Source organism: Squalius cephalus, assembly GCF_949319135.1.
Source record: "Squalius cephalus genome assembly, chromosome: 12".
Lineage (NCBI taxonomy): Eukaryota > Metazoa > Chordata > Actinopteri > Cypriniformes > Leuciscidae > Squalius > Squalius cephalus.
In genome coordinates this window covers 11,546,314-11,571,229 of record NC_137133.1, presented here as the reverse complement: position 1 = coordinate 11,571,229, position 24,916 = coordinate 11,546,314, and the positions used below count along the sequence as shown (strand labels likewise).

The window sequence follows — 24,916 nt, the reverse complement described above, 5'->3', positions numbered from 1 at the left end:
AGTCCCATTCATACCGTGCATTAAACATTTATTCTACAAGACCACAGAAAAAGTACATCCACATGTCCGTGATTAGCACAAATATGACTCTGCGAACAGGCAATTAAACTCAGTTTGTGTAAATCTGCTGGTCTTTATGAATTCATATGGTTCATTAATGCAAAATGTCTGCTTCATCATAATTTAGTATAGGATTTGGCTAATGTAGTACAACAGAATACCACGCAATGCACCATATTGTAGCACTGTGAGATAAATCCACAAACAACACAGTATTTTCTCCCCATCTGCTGTCATTTGTGTTCCCAGAGAGAAGTATGACAAGAAACTCAGACGGTGCAGAACAACCAAGCAATAAACCAACAGCAAGCACTGCACTACTACACATGAGGAAATGATTAGCACTGCGGCCCACTACCACTAAATCTGATCTGAAGCCAGCTGTGCTTTATAAGCTAGAGTCTGCCAAATTAAACTACCTTTAGTCAGCTTTCTAATTAAAACTTTAAAGCTGAAGCATGTAATTTCTGCGCTACTAGTGACACTCACTGAAAGTCTAAAAATGAAATCTCACACCACATACTCAGCCACAAGTGTCATACTATTCAAATAAACAGCAATCACTGCTCAAATATATTTTGTAGGGGTGTAACAATATATCGTGTCACAATATATCGCAATACAAAAATGCATGTATCGTTATAGTGACAATATGTATTATGTATAGTTCACCCAAAATGAAAATTTCTTTGTGAGAAAAAAATCAGGTTTACAGAGTTTTAGTGTCAGTACTGCATTAAACTACTATTTATAATGTTGAATATAATGTATAGTAATGCAATGCCAGTGGGGGAATATTTGTGGGTCCTGATAATGCCAAATGTCTTATGTTACCAGTAAAAAGTGGCCTACATTATTTTAAATATATCTAGCCATTGACAGTGCAAACATGTTCGTCTAAAATAATTCTGTATTTTCAGCTTCAGAATCATATTTTTATTCTGGTGTCACCATCGTCCTGTGCATTGGGTTATCAGCACCAAGTCCAAGCCAATTTATTTCCACACCCAATGTAATACCAAATTTAGCATTTTAATCAACTGTACATTTTTTGTTAAACTTTTACTATGTGTCTTGGAGTATCACAATAATATTATATCGTGAGTTCAGTTTGTGATATGTATCGAATCGTGACATAAGGGTATCATTACACCCCTAATATTTTGATATTTTTTAAAGAAATAAATCTAAAGAACTGTAAATTTTAGATTATCTTTGTGTTTGTGTGTTCATGGAATAAAGACTGCTTGCTAAAAGATCCTGACTATGGCATCCCAGCGATCCTACGTAGGTTAAGCAGTTTGGATGAATAAATAAATAAATAAATAAATAAATAAATAAATAAATAAATAAATAAATAAATAAATAAATAAATAAACAGGCTCCAGCATCCCAGCGACCCTACAAGTGGTTTGGATAAATGGATGGATGTTTTTTTTTATTTTTTTTTATTTATCTTGTAAGGATGTTTAGCTATTTTAGAAAACTAGACAAAAACACTCATTAAGAAAAAAAAAAACATTATATATATATAATTTATTTTTATTTTATTTTTTAATTATTTTTTTGCAGGGATGTTTTGAAAAAGGCTGACTCAGTTGTCTCTGCATCTTAAACTGGTATAGAAGGCAGTATATTAGCGTCAAAAAAATTACACACTTCACCTTGAACAGTAATCTAACTGCCATTTAATTTGTCAGAAGTATTGCAAAATATGTCTCTTCCTAAATGATGTATAAAGCAGCGCCATTATTCCCCACTGACTCACTCCTGGCTGCCTACCACTCGCCATCTCAGCCAAAAGCTACTAGTCACAGCTTAGGTTACTGTATCTCATGCAATCTGTTAGACCTGTGCATCTCTAATGGATTTCTGATGGACCTGCTCTCTGTAACTCAAAAGCTGACATGCACTGCTACAGTACTTAGGATCCTTGGAGAACTCTGAAGATAACACCAAGTGATTAGGTGACGAAGAGCAAAGTGAGGCGTTACAGTCTGAGGAGGTTTAAAGCCTGCACAATCTTATTAATTTTTGATCAAATATAGCAGCTTAGAGAGAAAAATTTCAGGAAATGTTTTCAAAGATGCATCGCAGGTCATATTAGGACATGATGCAAATGTTTTTCTAAACAGAAATCCTGCAAGGGCAGAAAATTGTTTTATATCAAATTATATGATGTTATATGATACCTATCAATATGTCTGCAATGCTTTTAAATTCCACTTAAAGTTTGCTGACGTGCGCTGATTGGTGAGAATATAATAGGCACTCCGCTGATGCTAATTGAAGCATATTCCCAACTGAGAAGATTAGCTTAAACCATACAGGATGAGCTGATATTAAAATTCTAGCCAATATTTCATAATTGGCCAGTATCAAATTCTACACTATTTTTGTCTAAATAAATACAAAATAAAACATTAAAAACTAAAATCAGTTATTTTAAATGCTATAGGTTAATTTAGGTGTATTTTAAGTTTATTTTATCCCAATGTACAGTATGAAAAATGGATATTCCTTTGTTAAAGCTGCAGTCCGTAACTTTTGGCGCTCTAGCGGTTAATAAACAGAACTGCATGAGTCTTGCGGAAGAACATTGTAGCAGGAACTACTTCTCTCTGTTTATGTCTATATGACAAGTCACACACATACTGGGCTACTCCGCAGTGGTACGACCCGACCGGTCTTAAATAGTCAGAATATAAACACGTATTATAGGAGTACCATAGTTATTCAGGATAATACAAAAACACGGTTTGGAAAATGGATTAATGATGTACTCGCTCATTATATACATTTTGTCAATTCTAAACACACAAAAAAAGTTAAGACTGCAGCTTTAAGGTTTTTAAACAACATTTAAGTGAGTGTTAGAAGATGGCAAAGGCAATCAAAAATTACCATGTCAACCATTACCATTACAATATACTGAGCATTACCCAAAACATCTCTAATATTGGCCAATAACCAATATCGCGCATTCCTAATGTCCGTGCATTAACCAACTTTCTGATGAAGCATGAAAGCAAGGAAACCATTTAGTGATACTTACAGCCCACCATCATCATGGCCACAGAGAAGATCTTCTCCCCGTCTGTAGTTGGTGCAATGTTCCCAAAGCCAATGGTGGTGAGACTTGTCATGGTGAAATAGAGAGATGATATGTAGAGCGTGTGCTTACTGGGACCACCCTCCCACTGGCCAGAACCGCTGGCATTGTAGCGGTATGGCATGCCAATGCTGTTAGCTAACTGATAAAGCCAGCTGTCCGTCTTGATGCTGTTGGTGGCCTCATCGATGACCTCGTAATCTCCAATGCTGTACCAGATGCAGGCCAGCCAATGTGCCACCAGGCCAAAGACACACACCAGTAAAACTAATACAGCAGCACCGTATTCCAGATAGTGGTCCAGTTTGCGTGCCACTCGACCCAGGCGGAGTAAACGCACCACTTTCAATGAGCTGAACAGGCTGCTGAGACCCTGGCAAGGAAAAAGAGAGATGGTAAGAACATGTTAAAACTAGATGACCTACAGACAAAAGAAAAAAATAACACCCAAGTAAGACTGTGAAGATGTGCCATGAATACATGCAAGTGTGCACACCTTAATCATAATTTTCAAAAGGTACATTTTTTTTTCACAAAATATTAACTATTAATTCATGAATATTATGTATTTCGGTGGGTATACATGGAATTTATTTCATGAAATGACAGGGTCTGCAGGTTCTCTCCATAACTTTCTGTTTTATGTTAGTCCCCACATGTTAGTCCACACTGGTCACATCAAATGACTTTGGCAAACAAAGATTTAATAATATTTAATAATATAAACGAATATATTATTTTAATCAATTGTAATTATAATGTTTTTTAAAACTGCTTTACTGTTTTTATAAGAAATAATAATAAAAGATTATCCCAAACTAGCCAATTTTACTTTTGCAAGTATTTTACTTTTACTTTTTTTTTTCATTATGATATCAGGATTGTTGTTTCCCCCTTATTTTTGACTTTATGCCTCTAAAAATTATTCAAATTAATTTTGATTTAGAAATGAATTATGCTCTTTTTAGAAGAGTTGTGTTCAAGTCATTGTATGTAGCAAAATACATTTATGTATTTTTAAATAAATTAATAGATCTAGACAAAAAAAAAAGCATTATGAACTCTTCACATTTTACTTGTATGCAGCACATTTTTGCATAGGTTTGGAAGATTACATACCTATATGTGTACAACATAAACATATCAGACTGAAAAGAAAACAATCTGGGTTTTAAAAAAAGCATACAAACCTAAACATAAAGATGTATGTAGGCACATATAAATAGGCTTATATTCATAAGGTACACTTGAAAGGCGTAGTTAATACAGATCATGACTTTAAAAAGCCAGGTGTGGATTTCAAGGTAAGATCTTCCATGTTCACTTGAACATGAATAATTCCATGTTGATGGGTGTCATATAGCTCCAGAGACCTGCTCTTTCAGCCTATAGCCACTTTGATCAGACACGTTTCATGTCAGAGGAGCAGGAGACAATGGATAGCTAGGTTCCTTGACTGATCCTACAACTCCACAGGGCACATCCAAAGAGAACCTTAGATCTCATGAGTGAACAAAGTTATTTTATTGATCAGGCAAATTCTTTTAAGCTTATGAAAGATAACAGCTAATAGTTTGGATGTTATGTTGTCTAGTCTGTGTCATTAAAGGGTGAAATAAATATAGTCTTTTTGGCTCTGAAAGCAAAATAAAGAGGATGCTTTCACTCAGCTATGCCCACACTTGCACTGTATTCCTTTGAACAAAAGCTTAAACATTGCTTGTCAACTTTAGGCCAATGCAGATTATAGGTCTTTAAAGAAAAAAAAAAAAAGCCCACTCTGATTAACATATATTTGTTAGAGTTTTCTTAACATACACAAATACAGCATTAACTCATAGGTAGGCCTACGTAAAATATGCAGACATTTTCTGCAAGGAATGTTGGGGAAGATTTAGACTAAATATGGGGTTAAACAAAAGTGCAACAATTCTAGAGGGCCACTAAGAAAGGGTCACAGTGACAGAGGTTTAATCACTGGAGTTTGCTTGCTAGTAGGCGTTTCTACACAAATGCAATATTAAAGTGTATCAGGAATCAGATCACATGACACAACTGCTTGCACTCTCTTACTGGTTGTAGTTTTTGCTTAGATTGCTTAGCATCACCAGTGGTCGCAGTCACTCCCAGTGAAAATGAAAGACTTGTTCCAGTGAAGCTGAAAATTAGGGTCACACCAATATTACAATTCTAGTCAATGCGATAGTTTTGATAATTGTTTATATTATATCATTAAGCCATAATTATATTTATTTCAGTCATAACAACTCTCAAAATAGTTTTAGCATGTTAATGAATATGGAAATGTATTTGGCCTTGGTGGACTAGATCTGCTAGTATTGACGTGCTACCAAGGTTGACACGGTGCCAAAATTTCAGTAGTCGGTACCAATACCAGTAAATATCTGCAGTTCTCTGTACCAATTTCGGTAACCAGAGCAAAAACTGTTGAATTAAGCATTTTTTTAAAAAAATGTCTAATTTTGTCCTGTCCATTGGCTATCACTGTCAATCATGGCAGTTTCCGATTCAATTGTGCACTAAAATACAGTTTTCAATCCAGAAACTGTGCAGTGTACTTAGTGGCTTCAAAAACTAAATTTGTATTCAGATTGTGAAAGGGTAATAAACAGAAAGCAAGAGCATAGCCATCCCTTTATAATGACTAAGGCTGTCAATCTCTAAATCGCAAGCTCACTGAATTTTGTACTTTCGCGAAAACACCCGTTATAATAAAAAAGCTGTCTTAATTGTACAATGAATGTCTTATTTACATCGTGTTTACACAGGATTCCCGCACACGCAGCTCAAGTTGAACATCCCGTTCACGCGCTCAACAGATATGATTGTGATTGGCTACAATGCTCAAACTTGTAAATAGAAACCTTTGACACTCAGAGAGCGCTCAAACAAACATGAACGAGAGCATTTGAAAGCAGCGTCTATCAGCGTGTACCAAATATACCTGGCACTCAGTTACTGAAGAAATGTTGTTAGTGTTAACTTTTTTTTTATATTATGCTAGATATTTATATTATGGCCAATAACCAATAAATCTCTGACATTAAACATCCGTACTATATTGCATAAAAAAATTATAATAAAACATTTAAAAACTAAAGCAGACTTAAATGCTACAAATGAATTTAGGCTTCACAACTTTATAATGTAGAAATGGATACCAATTTTGAGATATCCAAACAATTAAATATTCAATAACTTTATTAATAAGCATGAATAAATATGAATTAAATATTGAATAAACACGAGAGAGCTGAAGCACGTATAGAACTTTGTAATTGATCCTAAATGTTTCAGTCAAATGTATTCTATCTTCCAGAGGACAACTGGTTAGGTTATCTGGAGGAAAAAAATGGAACAACACGTTCTCTGCAGACACTTGATGGAATTCACTTTTTAAGCTGGCAGAGTGAAAATGAGGGGGTGAGAAGTAAGTATACCTAATTGTTGCATCCTCAACAGCTTTGGACTGTCAGCCCAGAACTGTTTATAAATAGTGACCGTGATATGTACCTCACAGGTTTAATTAGCATTTCCTCCACTGAGGATTTCTGCTTTTTTGTTCCAGCCGTCACATAATCAAAAGGCTAATTTTCAAACATGCTTTATGTTCCTGAAAGGAGCAATTTTCCCTAGACACCGACACAGAGGAAGGAAGGTAAAAATAGATGTGTTCATTCTGCAATATTGCATGAAAACCTAAGGCTTTTATTACGCTAGCAAAAAAACTGATGCTAATTTTGCCAACACAGTCAACTCCCCAGGCAGAGCAGCTCCTAATGGATACTTTTCCAAGTAATTTATCATTTTGAGGGCCTATATCTAATTTGCAACTGTGCTTATGTAGCATTTAGTAAACCATAACGTTTTTTTTTGTCTTTGTTTTTAAGGCCAAACAGATGAATAGCTGAAAGGGTGTGAACAGTAGAAGGTTATGTGTGCTCATAAACGTTCAGTTAGATGTGACGACCCCATAGATGTAACATGGGATAATGGAAGAGAAACATTAATGCCTATTGGAGAAACATGTTGTGTGTGTCAGGGCATGGAGAATGAAGCTTGCGCCATCTAATCTGAATTGACTTGCATCTAAAATCACTTTGGATAAACAAACACACTAAGGGGTGCAGCATTCAGAGCAACATTAGCATAAATTAGAGAGCCATTAGTGCATCTCTGCTCAACATTGAATAGGGGAGAGGTTACTGAACTGCAGTACAAATTAGAAAATGGTGCAGAAGGGCCATAAACAACACAAGAAAGGAGTGCGAACTTACAGGCAACACAGAGTCCTCCGCACGTGTGGCGTTGCGTGAAGAGTGGGCTGTAGCTGGCAAGTGGCCCACCGCAGAAGGGTCTACAATGGGATCCTAAGTCAGAAAGACAGAGGCAGACGTTTCGCATCACGCCAAACTACACTGGCGCATGCATATAATAAGCTCAGAGATGGACTTCAGGATTCAAGAGACCCATTTACAGATATTAGATCTGGACAGCAGCACACTGAACGTGTCAAAGTAATTAGTATGTACAGAACAGCAGCTGTAAGCAAATCAAGATGCTAAAAAACAAAAGCGTTATGTAACAACAATTGATGTATACACCTTCTGAACAATGGATATTGTGAAATGATTAAAGGAATAGTTCACTTGAGAATTTTGTCATCACTCACTCACCTTCATATTGTTTCAAACTTATATGGCTTTATTTTGTGGAACAAATAAAAAGATATATATCAGAATGTGCACATTGCTCTTTTCCATACAACAAAAACTATAAAAACTATACAGTGACCAAGTATATAGTGACTGTCAAGCCCCAAAATGTGTATATATATAATGTTTTGTTACATGCCTCCAGACATAATAACTATATATACAGTATATAAGAAAGGAGTGCGATTATACTATATATATATATATATATATATATATATACTGTATATATATATATATATATATATATATATATATATATATATATATATATATATATATATATATATATATATATATGTTCTTGTGTCTTGAGGCATATAACAAAACATTGGAGAGCTACTTCCTAAGAGCTTCTTAATTTCCTTTTATTTTCCACAAAAGAAAGAAAGTTTGAAACAAGGGCGAGTACATGGCAGAATTTTCATTTATTATATATCCCTATAATATGTGCAGAAAAAGAGCAAGTATTTTACAACACAAGTCAAGAGACTGGAATAGCCATAGACAGGGACATGTGGTCCACAGGGGACACAAAGACAGAACAGGCTCCAGCTCATAGGAAAACATCTGACAGCTGCACATCAATCCCCATGACAGACAGTTGCACTCTTGTCAACTGCCTGTGCCTTCAAATATTTATAACACACTTTGCAGCATTTTATTATGAGCAGATTTTTTTTTTAGATTTTTATTTTATTTTATTATGAGCAGATTTTTTATTATTATTGTTAGTGACATCACAAGTGTTCTGTTTGCTAAAGTTTCAAAGCCATTTAATAAACAGCAAATCATTTTTCAGTCAGTATTTTTGTAATTTAAAATCTAATAAACAAGATTCTTAAATAATATCATTTATATTTTCATCACTTTATGCATATATTTTTCTTTTCCCATTAGTAATTTGTTTTCCAAGGTTTAGCAAACTTTTCTGCTTAAAACAAAACAAAAAAATGTTTGCCAATGTGTAAGGCATTAAATTATTTCAACATGATTATTATAATAAAAATATGAAATATGTTTTTTTTTTAGATTATTAGTTATTGAAATACTAATTATTACTTTTAGTGTTGATAAAATTGCACTGCCGTCCTCAAAACCCTCTGGTTTTCAGGGCTCAGTGGGCATCTAGTAATAACGTCTGCCAGCTCAACAAGTGTCCTGTTGAGATTGTGGTTTGTTTCAGGTTTGGGAGACAAAACAGAATTCATTGGGGGTCAGCTGAAAAAACTGGGTATGACATTTCAACAGCAGCTGTGTAAGAGACCATCAGCTTTCATATAAACAGTCTCTGCTGGTAAATGTATTCAGTATGCACAATATAAACACATTGGCATATGATGTTTTACTCAACATTTATTTTATTCCTTCCTTAAATTACCTAATGCTTTTGAGTTTGATCAATCAAATTTTGTAAAACGGATAGTTCCGGTCCTTGATTCTGATTGGTTGAGCCGCGTTCGAAGCCGTTGTAAATTTTTCAACAAACATACACCTGTGACCGCATTACATTAGTACTGCGCAACTGCCGTTTGTGATTCTTTGTTGTTGCCGGTCTATTTGCAACTACATTGCTTGGTGGAGGAATAAATGTGTTATAACGTTATATTTTTTGTTGCTGGTGTTTATTTTATGAATAAAATAAATATTAAAATGAATATTTTTACAGAGTAACTGTTTTATAAAAACTCGTGCCTAACAACTAAATTCACTGTAAATCACGGCTTCGGCTTTGGCTTCGCGGGGCTTATTGCTTTATTCTATTTCTCCTCTGTTCTCTATCCTTTTAATTATCTATCTTGATCTGTTTCCTTCTTTATTAAAACTTAATCTAAAGCTGTCAGCTGACAGAGATCATCTCCTCACATTATTAATAATAAAGGTTCTTAAATGGTTATTTAGAGCATCACAGGTTCAAAGAAATTCCTTCTTATCAAGAAACCATTTTTTCAGTATTGAGTTGCCATATTGCTCAATGAAATAAAATTAAAAGTCTTTGATATTACATTACAAGTTTTTCACCTCAGCTTATTGGTTTCTGGGGCGGGGGTTTAACGCTCAAATCATAACTTTTTAATAACTGGTGGCTGTTTTTGACAAGATAATGACGACAAGGTGTAAGAATAGCATGGGCTCTGAAACTTGCAAACACAGTATGGAAATCTTAACTCTTCCACTCTAAAGATTACAACATGCAAGTGGCTGTAATTTTGTTTGATTTTAAGCTTAAGTGTATTTCTTTGGATTTCATTATATTCCTAAAATTATGGTAAACTAAAAAAATCCCCAAACCTATTGAACATAACACCCAAAACATTCCCGCTGTATAGTCCAATACCATCTCACTAAAAGTGTAATATGAGTTGCTCTTGGTCACAGAATTATCACTAAGCTTAAGGAAATAAAGCAGCCACACAAACAAACATTTAATCTCCCCTATTTTAACTACAGAATAAGTATCTGAGATGTAACCTTAGCTGAACTCAGCCTGTACATGCAGATTTCAACCACATCAAGAGTGACAGAGCAGTGCCTGCTCAGTCCCAGATGACACAGGAACACTTCACTGAGATCAGGGCAGTTTTGGGACTTCATTGTGTTCCAATGATGTAGAGACTAATGCATTCCAACAACATCACCACAATGGGAGAGGATGCCAGTTGCCTGGGCAACCATGAACTTCTGGGCACCAGTAGGAAGCCGAATAGGTGTTTTATTGGATAAATATATCATACCATGCATTTGGAGATGAATAATGTAAAGAAGCTTAAAGGAGAATCATATTTTATTCTGAATGTCCACAGTCGCCCAACCTACAGCCATTAGGATGCCTGTGCCCATTTAAAGTTTTTCGGATGATCACTTCCTTCTCAGCACTCTAATATTAGCTGGACTGATGCCTCCAGACAGGACAGATTAAAAAACATGGCGAGTAAAATCTCCAGCCGATCCTCCAGAAGAACTCCAAATACACAGAAGTACAAAAAGAGCACTGGAAGTGCTTTACACTCAAAACACAGGTGTAGTTTATCCAGGAACTAACCCTAACCTCCACTATAATTTACTTCAAGAACGTGTAAAGGGATAGATCATCATTTAATCACTCATGTCTTTCCAAACCTGTATGACTTTCTTTCTTCTGCGGAATACAAAAGAAAATATTTTGAAGAAAGTCGGTAACCAAACCCATTTAATATTTCCATTCCATTCAAAGTATTCAACAAAAAATAAATCACTGAAAGCATTTCTCAAAATATCTTCAGACTCCAGGATTCAACCAGCTCACTTATCACTGAACTGTCTGGGTGGGTAGGCTAATACCCAGTACAGTGAGCAGCCACTGACACGGAAAGAGATGGCAATAATGGATATAGTTTTCATGTCAGAGCTTCAGCCACTAGAAATGTTGAGGAGGAGTCCACTAAAACCCTAATCCCATTCGGTGAGAAAAATAAAGCATTACTGACACGCACAAAAGCACTCATTCAGCAGCACCGCTTGTGCAAGTGAAAGACAGAAGAACAAAAGCTGCATTCGTTTCTTCTCAGTAAGAGATGAAAATGTATGCTGGAGAAGTCCTGTGCAAACAATAATTACCACAGATAAATAACCAACTTTAGTAACATGGCGGAGGATCAATTTTAATGCGAGCACAGAAGAGCTGAGCACAGAAAACTTGATTGGAATACTTCATTAACATGAGACCAAAGCTAATAAAAGCAAAGAAGATGAAAGATTATTGACCATAATTGGTCATATGAGAACAATCAGATATGTTACATCTGATCAAATAAACTGTAAACAAAAGATTTTAGTTCGGCATTTGGATGAAAGACATAATGCACAGAGTAAATTGTTTCAAAGTCTTAAAGTTAAATCATCATTCAAGTTGCTAAAGTATTTAGTTAAGTCATTATCACAGCAGAGACCAACACATAAAAGCAAATCTATGCAGATGAAACAGAATCACATCATTTATACATCCTCTCCAAACGAGTGTGAATCAGAGTATATACACTATGGGAATCATAAGGAATTTAACCTTTCTGGTAACGATTCGGATTCCTTAACAGTTCCATTAATGATTCCTTTGAATAATTGAATGATTCGTTACATATGACGAAATTATGTCAATGTTGTCAAATCATTCAAATATGTTGGTTTGGTGCTCAAGAAACATTTCTTATTATCAATGGTGAAAACAGTTGTGCTGCTTAATATTTTTGTTGAAACCATGATACATTTTTTTTAACATTCTTTAAAGCAAAGTTCAAAAGAACAGCATTGATTTGAATAATTTTTTGTTTTGTTTTACTGTCACTTTTGATAAATGTAATGTCCTTGCTGAATATATGTGTGCGTGATTATTATTATTAATATTTGTATTTAAATAATCAATTAATATTGCTTTAATAAAAACATGTGCTTACCTCATCCACATTTTCAAAGGCATTGATGATGTCATAGGGCAGGCAAGACAGCAGGTCTATGACAAACCAGGTCTTCAAGTAGTTCATACGTATGAGCTTTGGGTCAGATATGACCTCTCCTCCAGGTCCCACAAAAGTTGTATGAAAGTTCAATACAATATCCACTAGGAAGATGACATCCACCACGCTGTCCAGTACCAACCACACCAGGTTGTTCTGTTTGGTCTTAAATGACACATTATATGGCACCATGATGGCCGTGTAGAAGGTGAGGATGAGGATGACCCAGTCCCAAGTGGTCTTAAAGGTGCAGTAGTGCAATATAATGTGAGGTGGAGTTTTAGGAGCCTCTTGTTTGTATTGAGGGAGGATGTCAGAGCCCAGCTGAAGAGCCTGAATGAGACAGAAACTGAATGAGTTAATAAAAAAAATGAGAGAGAGAGAGAGAGAGAGAGAGATGAGAAAGGGGTCAGACGTTGAGATTTTTAGTCACCAGCATATGTTTTGAATGGAATTTTAATGTTCTGGTGTCACCACATGGTTTCTTAACTGCTTGACTAAAGCCTACCTTTATCAACCAGCTTTGCTAAAAAAGAAAGTCATCCAGTTTTGCTGGTTTATATCATGCTATGCGGGCCCACCTGGATATTTTCCTCAGTATTTTTGCCTTGTTTTTAAGTAAACATATCCAAACATCCTTAAAACAAGATGCATTTATTTTCATACTTTTTTTTGCTGATTTAACCATAAAGGCCTGTTCACACCAAGGACGGTGACAATCACTATAAGATTACTATAAACTATATGAGAATAGCTATATTAACACCACAACTATAACAACACAGAATAATGATATCTTTGGAATCACTTTCAGAAAATTTTTCCAGCTGATGAACAATAAAAACATTGACAGCCAATCAGCCAATCAAACAGCTTAAAAGAGTTTGAGCATTTAAAGTGGCAGACAGCAAACTGCAGTGCATGACTACAATAAACAGAATATTATCGCCTGTTGGTGTGAACACTAATGTAGCTATAATAACAGTTATTATTCTTGGTGTGAACGGGCCTTAAACCTCAATCAATTTTTGTTAGAATGTTGCTTAAAACAATAGCGCAAAAAAAATCTTACCATATAAAGTCAATTGATTTTGTATTAAGGACGTCTGTATTTATTTATTTTATTTCTAGAAAATAAGACTGGGAATTTTTTTTTGCAGTGTAGCAAAATGCTGGTCTAAGCTGGTCTTTTCACTGTCAAAATTATGCACTATAAGGAATATATACTATACTGTAACTCATGAATTAAAAGGCCATTCATGTTGTATGGGAACCATAAGATATAATACACCCAAGTTTTAGAGACATAAAGCTTACTTCAGCAGCTATTGGACAGCTGAGTCAACAATCATTTGTCTGGAAATGATGTCAGACTTTATTTCTGCAATGTGGAACTGAAGACAAAGACAGCTGACCTTTTTGTATGTGCATATAGATTATAAGTGTGTGGGTCAGGTTTTTCCTACATTGTGAGGCCCAGATGTCTCCAAAAAGTAATGAAAATCAGCCATAAAACCTGACCACTCAATATAATGAAAATATAAAAATGCAAAAAAGGCCAAGTTTATTGTTAAGGGACAGAAAATGTCATTAGCTTAGTATAAAAGTAAATGGAAAGTCCCCAACAGGTTGATTTTTTTTTCTTTTTTTTTCGTGACACTCACCTCAGCCAGTCGTGAATGCTTGTGGCTGACCTCAGTCTTGTTCATAGGCGTGAGCTGCTGAAGTGTACCCCGGCTATTGGTTAATGCCCTGGTCAGCCTGGCAAACTTGGTCCATCCTGCCACACAGAGCACCAAATGGTGTATCAGCAACTTGTAACACTTTTTTGCCTCTTCTCTTCCTTTCTTCCTGTTTACTTTACTCACAATCACACTTTTCCACACAACTAGTAGCGCTGCTGGCATCGCGCTCCACAACTGAAAAGCAATGGCCCATGCTGATTTCCACTGAGGCTCCTTCAATTGCTGACACCAGTGAAATTTGTTCTTCCCCATCTCTTCCTTCCAAATAAAGTCCCATATTTTGTGTACCCACATCCCATTTTTAAAGTCTATGCCATCAACATGTCACAAACTTAACCAGCCTAACTCTTTCCTCATCTATTCATATTGAGACTTATGAACCTTTGGGGATCTTCACAAAGGCATACGCTTCTTTATGACTTTAAAATGAAAGCATGCTGGAGACATGAAGGGAGAAGTTGCATCCGATGGAGAGCCTCTTTTGAAGTTATTGCTTTCTCATTAATAAAGACTGATGGGAAGTTTTTTTTCTTTTGAGCCCAATAACCCTAAAGTTAGTTGAGTTAGTTGAGTACTGCACAAGAAGGTCTTTAACAAGTGATTACAAAGTGTATTCCAATGTAACTGCCATGTTTTACCACTAATCTCATTCATGCTCTTTTTGCTTTCACAACGGACGGAACGTTTTTAAAAGGTGGGAAAAGAAGTAAAACATTAATAACAGTGCGGCTCACCCATTTAAGTCACATCTCATGAATGTACAAACACAACAATACAGTGCCAGAGTAAGTCTGAGCACATCGGGGCTCTTGCAGCCACTCTCTCTCATTACAACAGGGACATAGAGGGGAAGTCTTTCTGCACGGCCACATGAACAATGAACTCAGTGAAGGGATAAGGAGAGGAAATCAGCCGTGTGCACTTATTGGTAGGATGTATGAAAATAGCACGCTGGTCTGTTCAAGCCCATTCAGGGGGGAACAGATTTATGTCAGAGCAAACTGGCTACATGTAAGTTAAAAGAAGTTTCTGGATTCATTACAAGTTAAACTCAATCGATTCAAGTCAAGCATTTATGGAATAATGTTTTTTTTTACCACAAAAAGTCATTTCGACTCATCCCTCCTTTTCTTTTAATAAAGCAAACCCCCAGGTCACAATGTAACTGAATGTGTATTATTAAAAGTTGTTTAAATTGTTTTGTTTTTTCGGTCGTTTTAGGGTTTAGAGTGTACCATTGTCATAGTGACAATATTGTAAAAAAAAGTTTAGAAAACGATATATGACGGGGAAAAGGAAAGGGACGAAAAAATGTCACAGACAGAAGGAAGAAAAGGAGAAAAACAATGAATGGTTCAGGCCATCTGGCTGTTTAAGGGCAAAGAGTCACTGCATAGGACACCTTAGGCGTCTTCCAGATATAGTCCTTCCACAGGGGGAAAACGGCGCTGGGTAGCCAGTGTCGAGTGGCCACATGGCAAAGCCTCAGGGATGTCTCGGTTTGGCCATCACAACCTAATAGAACACTATCAGACCTAAACTACAATGGAACATATGTTTCCCCAAATGCAACACATCTGGCAGAAGAGTAGCAAACTGTGCCTGCTAGACTGCAGGCATGCAACAGTCAAGGAAACACAGACTAAAGGGAGATTTCACTAACACCCACTGATAGCAGCATTTATTTGCACATGATATTTGCATTGTTTTGCGGCCCAATTCACTAAAGGAATTAAGCAAATAAGGTAATGAAACACATGAACAAACTAATTCTGAATGCAGTTTTTTATATATATTTATAGCTCTGAACCTAACTAGTGTATAAGCACAGTTTCTTCCTTTTTGAGTGCTGCTAACTATGTTCCCTTCAACTTCTACTGGCTAGCTCTCAATTTATGCTCTTGTCAATCCCGAGGTCCTAAAGTATACATTTGATGAGCTGAAAATCCTCTCCAGGTAACTATCAGATGCTTACAGAAAGATCTGGAAGGATATCAAAGGGTTTCACTGTTGCCATGGAGCCCATATTCATTCCTCGTTTTCCTTCCCTATTTGCTATTATTTGAAGTTTGTGCCCCTGGGTAAGTCACCATCAATGTGATCATGCTGATAGGTCAGAGGTCTTCAGAGAGAGGAAACACTCTATTGTGCTTTAAATTTATTCACAAATCATTTAAACTCTAGGGACGAATACACAGTCAGCACAAAATAACCCAGTGTTCATTGGGAAAACTGACGCCGAATGGTGCTTTATTATGCATATACTTTGCATATTTCATTGGACCACCAGTGCAGAGCAGAGCCTTACAGACAGGAACACTATTCCAATGGGATTTTTAACCCAGCACACATGGACACATACATGAACACACATACAGTACTCTTGCTTTTAGCTCTATCCTTCTCCCCAGGGGTGGTACAGTCACATGGAATGAAGCTCTAGGGAACATCTCTGTTATACAACTAATTACTAACTTCCTGTGATGCAAATAAAACTAAAAGCTTCACTAACTATGCACAATGCGTGTAATTCTTTACCTTAAAAAACAACAGCGGAGGGCAAAGTCTGGCTTAAAGGAACAGTTCACTTCAACCTCATATTATTTAAATAATTTTTAATTAGTAACATTAATAAACATTAATAATCTGATATTATAGATGATGATAATGTTTAAGGTGATAATGTGTATAATATACTACAGTTCAAAAGTGTGGGGCTGTAAGATTTGTAATGTTCTTGAAGGAAGTCTCTTATGCTCACCAAAGCTGCATTTTTTGATACAGCAGAAGCGGTAATATTGGGAAATATTTTTGCAATTTAAAATAACTGTTTACAATATTTGATATATTTTAACAGGAAATTTATGGCTGTGATGGCAAAGCTGAATTTTCAGCACCATTACTCCAGTCTTCAGTGTCACATGATCCTTCAGAAATCATTCTAAGGCCCCATCCACACTACTGCGTTTTAGTTTAGAAACGGAGAATAAAAACGAATACGATCTCCGTCCACACCAGTGTTTTAGTTGCGTATTAGAATTGATCTCCGTCCACATTAAAACAACTGAAAACGCGGATCACGTGACCATTCACCAACACTGGGCATGCGTGTGCCGGTGTAAACCTAGAGACTTTCAAACACGCTTGCGTGTCGCATGAAATATAGGCTTTGGTTCTATTTCTAGCATGCACGCGTTTTCTGCGCGAGCCGCGCCTGAGACACGGGCCCGGGGCAGTTTCTTACTGTAAGAAACTGATCCAGCGGGTGGAGTTTACTGGTACTGAATATTACTTATGTATACTCCATGACTGATGACACCCAATCATAGAGGCGAGCCTGAGCCTCTGCGTCATCATTTCTAAAGTCTTCACTAAAACGCCCTCCGGAGATTCAAAACGCAAAACGGGTCGGCAGCGTTTCTAAAGTTCTCCGTTTTAGGTCTTCGTTTTTGCCGTTTTAGTCTGGACGGGAGGTGCAAACGTAGCAAAAGGTCTCCGTTTCTAAACGAAAACGCAGTAGTGTGGATGTGGCCTAACTAATATACTGATTTGGTGCATTTTGGTGATTTTTGGCTACTGCACTCTCTCATCAGTACGTGTACATGAGCTATTCATGAAGCAATACTGAATACACACCTGGAGTGTGACGTTTAACAAATGCCCCTTAAGAACAACAGATCTCATATTTACCAAACAACAAGCTCAGGAGACGTGCCAGGCTATGAATAATCTGATTGTGCTGTTAATATTTATTAGTGCATCAAGGGTCAGGAGCGGCATAGATTAACATTTTGATAAGGGCAAAGAGTCCTTCATTTACAAAGTAATCACTGTAGGTGATTTGAATGCCTGATAGATGCTTAAATAAAGTTAGTGGAATGGTGTGGAGATAAGCAGCTCATATTCTCGACACGGCCACAATAGAGGTCCTTCTATGTCAATGGAATGTTAGTGCAGTCACCTGTGATGCATAATTTTCTATATTCATAAATATTTAATAAAAGTCATATGGATACATATGGCCAGGCAAGAAATGTTTTTGGTTAAAGGGATGGTTGAATATGATTTCACTTTTCTAACTTTAGTTAGAGTGTAATGTTGCTGTTTGAGCATAAACAACATGCATCTGCAAAGCTCTGACGCTCAAAGTTCAAAGCAAAGGGAGATATTCTTTTAAAGAAACTGCTTTTTAAGGACTACACAACATTCCTCCCAGGTTAGTGACATCACCAACCCTATAATTTACATAAAACCCGCCCCCAGAACACCATTTATAGATTATCAAGACAGAATATGCTAATCAATGACTAGAAGATAACTACACATAAGCTAAATAAATTCACCAACTAACTATTCAGAAATGTTGTCTACATGTTGTCACTTCTTCTCGAGTCTCTCCATCTTTCTGACTTCGCTTTGAACATAAAAGGTTAAAAGTTAAAAAAATTTCAGTGCATGTCTGTGTGAGGTAAAAGGACACGAGCTCTTGAAGCTCCGTCCCCTGTTCTGGGAGAAGCAGCTCGTTTGCATTTAAAGGGACAGACAAAAACGGTGCGTTTTTGCTTGCCCTCAAAAAGTGACAACTTTAACATGCTATATAAAAATATCTGTGAGGTATTTTGAGCTAAAACTTCACATACACACTCTGCGGACATCAAATACTTATTTTACATCTTGTGAAAATAAGTTTTTAGCTTTTTTGTATACAGTGGGGAGAACAAGTATTTGATACACTGCCGATTTTGCAGGTTTTCCCACTTACAAAGCATGTAGAAGTCTGTAATTTTTATCATAGGTACTCTTCAACTGTGAGTGACGGAATCTAAAACAAAAATCCAGAAAATCACATTGTAGGATTTTTAAGTAATTAATTTGCATTTTATTGCATGACATAAGTATTTGATACATCAGAAAAGCAGAACTTAATATTTGGTACAGAAACCTTTGTTTGCAATTACAGAGATCATACGTTTCCTGTAGTTCTTGACCAGATTTGCACACACTGCAGCAGGGATTTTGGCCCACTCCTCCATACAGACCTTCTCCAGATCCTTCAGGTTTCGGGGCTGTCGCTGGGCAATACGGACTTTCAGCTCCCTCCAAAGATTTTCTATTGGGTTCAGGTCTGGAGACTGGCTAGGCCACTCCAGGACCTTGAGATGCTTCTTACTGAGCCACTCCTTAGTTGCCCTGGCTGTGTGTTTCGGGTCATTGTCATGCTGGAAGACCCAGCCACGACCCCTCTTCAATGCTCTTACTGAGGGAAGGAGGTTGTTGGCCAAGATCTCACGATACATGGCCCCATCCATCCTCCCCTCAATGACCTTCTCCCATTCCTCCTCTGGATCATCCAGATGGTCATTGGCAAACTTCAGACAGGTCTGGACATGTGATGGCTTGAGCAGGGGGACCTTGCGTGCGCTGCAGGATTTTAATTCATGACGGCGTAGTATGTTACTAATGGTTTTCTTTTTAGACTGTGGTCCCAGCTCTCTTCAGGTCATTGACCAGATCCTGCCGTGTAGTTCTGGGCTGATCCCTCACCTTCCTCATGATCATTGATGCCCCACGAGGTGAGATCTTGCATGGTGCCCCAGACCGAGGGAGATTGACCGTCATCTTGAACTTCTTCCATTTTCTAATAATTGCGCCAACAGTTGTTGCCTTCTCACCAAGCTGCTTGCCTATTGTCCTGTAGCCCATCCCAGCCTTGTGCAATTTTATCCCTGATGTCCTTACACAGCTCTCTGGTCTTGGCCATTGTGGAGAGGTTGGAGTCTGTTTGATTGAGTGTGTGGACAGTTGTCTTTTATACAGGTAATGAGTTCAAACAGGTGCAGTTAATACAGGTAATGAGTGGAGAACAGGAGGGCTTCTTAAAGAAAAACTAACAGGTCTGTGAGAGCCGGAATTCTTACTGGTTGGTAGGTGATCAAATACTTATGTCATGCAATAAAATGCAAATAAATTATTTAAAAATCATACAATGTGATTTTCTGGATTTTTGTTTTATATTCCATCTCTCACAGTTGAAGTGTACCTATGATAAAAATTACAGACCTCTACATGCTTTGTAAGTAGGAAAACCTGCAAAATCGGCAGTGTATCATATACTTGTTCTCCCCACTGTATATGTACAATAACAATTTTAGGAAAAAAAAAAACATTACGATATCTAGAAATCAATTTTAATTGTAACGTTACATTGGGTTTAATTTGTCTTTTAATGAAATCTAATTTGTTAAATATAACCATAGATCCGCTAATTTTCCTTTTGTATTGTAATGGTCTGGTGGTTAGAACTTTTGCCAAGCATGTCAGAGGTTATGGGTTCTAATCCGCACTTGTATATTTTTTTTAAAGTTTTTTTTTTTTTATCAAAACCGAACATGTTCATCAGTGGTTAAAGTATATATCAAGCAGGGTGCATATTTGTGTGCATTTTGTTTTGTGATTTCACTGGAACGAATAAAGAGTCTCCGCAACGGCGTCAAGTGACAGATTGAAGTGCGCGTCCGTTTGAAGACTGTGCGCGAGCCACAAGAAAACACTGTATCCGCGCCACTGATAGCAGCGGCAACGATCACTCTCTGATTTTAAAAACAACACATTTATGCGCTAGATTGTCTCTATTTAATAACGAACTAAATCAATGCTCTGCTATTTAACTGGAGATTTTTTATTTATTTGTATTCATCCATGCCTCAAACTGTTTCAAAAAGTCGTGGGGACAATATCGACCCTGAGAAAAAGTGGTGGGGACATGTCCCACCAGTCCCACTCGAAAATTACGCCTATGCTGATTTTAATATAGCCTACCATGTGACTGCAATTGCCAAAGCAGGTATATTATGATGCAAGCACTATAGCTATGACTATGCTGCCTATCACAGAGGTCAATAACTGCAGAGAGGTTTAATTTCACCACTGCTTATGCATTGGAGGGTTTATCCATCTGATTGGCTATCCATCTGTTAGATAGTGATATTCACTGAACTTTAATGCCACTTCCTGTCGCTCTGTACACACCCACTGACAAGAGACTCAGCTGGGCACAGGTGCACTGCCATAAAGTGACAGCAGCTGCTATCAAGTCTCTGAGGGGAAATTCCATATATATATACCTGTGTGTATGTGTGTGTGTGTGTGTGTGTTTATGTGTCTTTAAAGAGCTCCTGTGTGGGCTAGGATCACTGTCAAAGGACAAGTGCTTCAGTTTAGCAGTGGCACAAGCTGACAAGGAAAATAGCCACTGGTTTATAAGAGATCGAGAGAGAGAAAAGCAGAAAGAGAGAGTAAATGGAGGAAAAAGTGGGATCTGACAATGCCCATCAATCATAAATGCACATATATACAAGGAGCGCTCTACGGCTGACTGCAGTTCTGCCCATAAGCAGCACTCTCCAACCTAAAGTGACAGCTTGTCAATCTCATTAAACTACCATGCACTATTGTGCCAAGCAGGCTGCACCACACAGTAAAAACACATCCAACCAGTGGCAAGGTTTTATAAGGACCAGGGTGGCACTGGCACACTCAAATTGACAGTCTGTTCCACCCAATCAAATGAGACAATTACATGAATATACATGAATTAAGGAAATTTTGCAGCGTGTACGTGGCTGCTGGTCAAGCATGAAATACAAAAGATGCATTCAAATTCTGAATTGGTTATACATCGCCTTTTTTAGGTGACATTTTAGGCGCGATGACGCAATATAATGAAGTTCCGTTATAATCAATAAAGCTGTCTACATTGTAAATAGAAACATATTGCTCTCCAAAGTGCAAACACTAATACACAAGGGATCTTTTGCCAAATCGCCAATGTGCTATGGTGAAAACTGATCTTAGACCAGCAGTTATGAGCAGCTTTTCCTTCTAAAAGCAATCAAAAGCAACAGCAGGCAGTGGTTTGAGTGAGAAAATTCCATGCTAGTCTAAAGCCCGTGGCCAGAGGAAGACTAAGGGTGCGTCTCAATCAGCTGCCTAGTTCAGAAGTCAGGGCACTGATTAAGGGCCTGTCAGGGCCTTTTTAAGGGCTATCTAAATCGCGAAATCTTCCCAGTGCACTAAAACGTTTGCTCCCTAAAAAGTCCCACAATGCACCATGAAAACCACGAAGCATTGAGCATCGAAGCGCGAAACATAAATCATGTGCGCCAACTCACTTCACATAATGACACTCGAAAGATTTCTTTTAAAATACAAACCATTATTTAATTACATTTCAATATAAACATTCATCGCTAGACAGGTAATTGAACATAATCTAGCTAATATTTATAATTTATCAAAGGCTGAAATGTTGCACATCATAACAAGCAAAGCATTTATTATAATGTACTTTAAATAACATTAAAACATCATGTCAGAAAGTTGTTCTGATGTTCATACGTAAATACCAGTTGTGAAGTTGTAGAATATGTTTTCATGTCACTGGAAATAGAGTCATCAGTGTCCCAATGTGTAGTGAGCCAGGGTCCTTACTGTCCTTACCAGAGCCCAAATTAATGTACACAATATACTGATTCACAACCTAGGGAAGCTAGGGATCAGATTGAGACGCACCCTAAGCCTTACACACACTCCTTCAATGATTATTTTTGTTTATTGTTCTTATTCTGTTCATTGGTTATTTTATTTATAAATGGATGCTGATGTTTTTTTAATGAAACTGTTGGCTGACAATAAATCACAGTTAACTAATCTTAATTGTCTAATTATTTTTATCCCATGTATTGTACAATGATGTAATTTAAGAGTAGGCATTTTCTACACCCTATTTCAACAAGGTCCACTCACCTTTAAAATGTCTGGCCTCATCACTGCATCCAACTAACCTTAATCAGCATTTTTGTCTTTTTTTCAGTAAAAATATCTAAACATCTTTAAAATAAGATCAATCTACTTGAAATATTGTAGAAAATATTAGGGATATTTATTAGGAATATTATTTTGTAAGATATTAGGGACTTTTTTATTTAAACCTCTAATTTTTTTGTGAGCTAGCTATACTTTAACTTATACTTTTAAAAATAAAATAGACAAATAAATAAATAATCAATCATTAAATCAAGTAATTTAAATAAATAAATTTGTTAACAGGTTATGAAAAATAAGCTTAATTCAAGATATATTCTCTGAAATAAAAAAGTATTGCTTCCCATGTAGATTTATCTTGTTTTAAGAATATTGTTTACATGAAAACAAGAGAAAAATACAAATAAAATTATTAAAAAATCTAAAATGTTTAATTATTAAAATATGTTTTTGTTGAGTGTTGTGTATAAGACAAACTGACAATTTTTAAGGGATGTTAACCATTGGACATTTATGCAACCATTTGACATAAATTAGTTGCATCATTTCATTCAAGAGAAAAGTCAAATTCAAGTAAGAAAAAAAAAAATTGAAACATGATGCATCAAATCAAGTTTTTTGGTGTGCTGATGCAATTTCTCCAACAAAAAATCAGCAAAATTCTACAATTAAGATGAGGTTTAGAGTCCTTACCTCTGGTGGTCTCATCTTCAATGGGCTGCTTGAAGACAGTGATATCCTTAAAAGTGCAGAGGAACAGGACCACCTTATCGTTCTCATTCCTGATGGGGGCCACCTGCATGTAGAGCCACACAGGGGTTCCTGACAGCACCGGGTGAAGGCAATGAGAGAGGAGAGAAAGCATGATGAAAGGAAAGTAAAGGATGAAAAGTGGTAAGAAGCAAATAGAGGGTTTAAAAGAAGTCATGACCAAGAAGATAAAAGACATGATGAAAATGATGAGAATAGTGAGGGAAAGTGAAAGTGACATAGTGGTTAAAAGAAGGGAAGGAGAGGAATAAATTATGAGATGATGGTGGCAAATAAAGATGGCAAGAGAAAGACAGGATTTGAGAAAAAAAAGGAGACACAAAGATCAATGAGACCAAGGTCCTCAGTTCACCCATATGAGAAATATACTATGTAACTCTTGTGCCTAATGGGTCATTACATTTAAGCTTAACAGGGCAGCTTTATCTTTCAGAGGCAACATGAGGTGATATATCTTCAAAGTAACTGCATTACAGAAATTCAAGTGCAGAGAGGATGCAATTGTGCCCACAATGCAAGATGCCTCAAGGTGTAAATGGTCAAATAACTCAGCAAATATGTTGGGTTTTTAGGGATGGTCAGAGTAGACGATAATCAGTCATGATCACAAATTACTTGACTTTCACAGAATCTAGATAAGGATAAAATACAGAGTGTGTGTACCCGGTATTCTATCCTTATCAGCTAAATGGCGTGCAACTGAATAAAACAGAATGCAGGTTTTTCAGAGTCTTTAAAATAATATTTTAACTTCTTATTGCGTACTAAACATGCAACACTGATTGCAAGAAAGCCGTGACGGAAACAGAAAGCGGGCCGCATCGCAATCACAAAACAAACAAACAAACAAACAAAAAAAACGCAATGTAATAACCAAATGTCTGCATGACGAATATAAAAAGGATTTTTTTTAAGTATCTGCACATTAGCGTACCCCGAGTACTCGACAAAACGGCTAAAATGCCCATACCCATTTTTAGTAGGACACCTTTTTCGCGAAAGAGCGGTGAAAAGTTTCAGAATGACATTTAGCTCAGGGGCGGAGCTACGATTGCCAACTTGCCCACCCACCCAGGCAGATCCTTGAAGGCAAGCCTGCAAGGTTACCCAAAAAAACAGCGGCGTTATAAATGCTGTCTCAATTCGAAGGCTCCTTCAAATGCGGCTTGAAATGTGTCC

At 36.8% G+C, this 24,916-nt stretch overlaps 1 protein-coding gene across 1 annotated transcript in view; it reads right to left on the bottom strand.

The window, feature by feature from the left end:
* kcnh5a (potassium voltage-gated channel, subfamily H (eag-related), member 5a) overlaps nucleotides 1–24,916 on the bottom strand; it is a gene marked incomplete at its 3' end in the record, with an annotated part of 89,754 nt that overhangs the window by 46,506 nt on the left and 18,332 nt on the right. The window contains exons 4-8 of the mRNA XM_079888382.1: nucleotides 23,660–23,788; nucleotides 14,063–14,178; nucleotides 12,339–12,731; nucleotides 7,471–7,563; nucleotides 3,116–3,545 (exon numbers count right to left, since the gene is read on the bottom strand). Coding sequence (XP_079744508.1) covers nucleotides 3,116–3,545; nucleotides 7,471–7,563; nucleotides 12,339–12,731; nucleotides 14,063–14,178; nucleotides 23,660–23,788 — 1,161 coding nt within the window. The remainder of the gene's footprint in view (nucleotides 1–3,115; nucleotides 3,546–7,470; nucleotides 7,564–12,338; nucleotides 12,732–14,062; nucleotides 14,179–23,659; nucleotides 23,789–24,916) is intronic.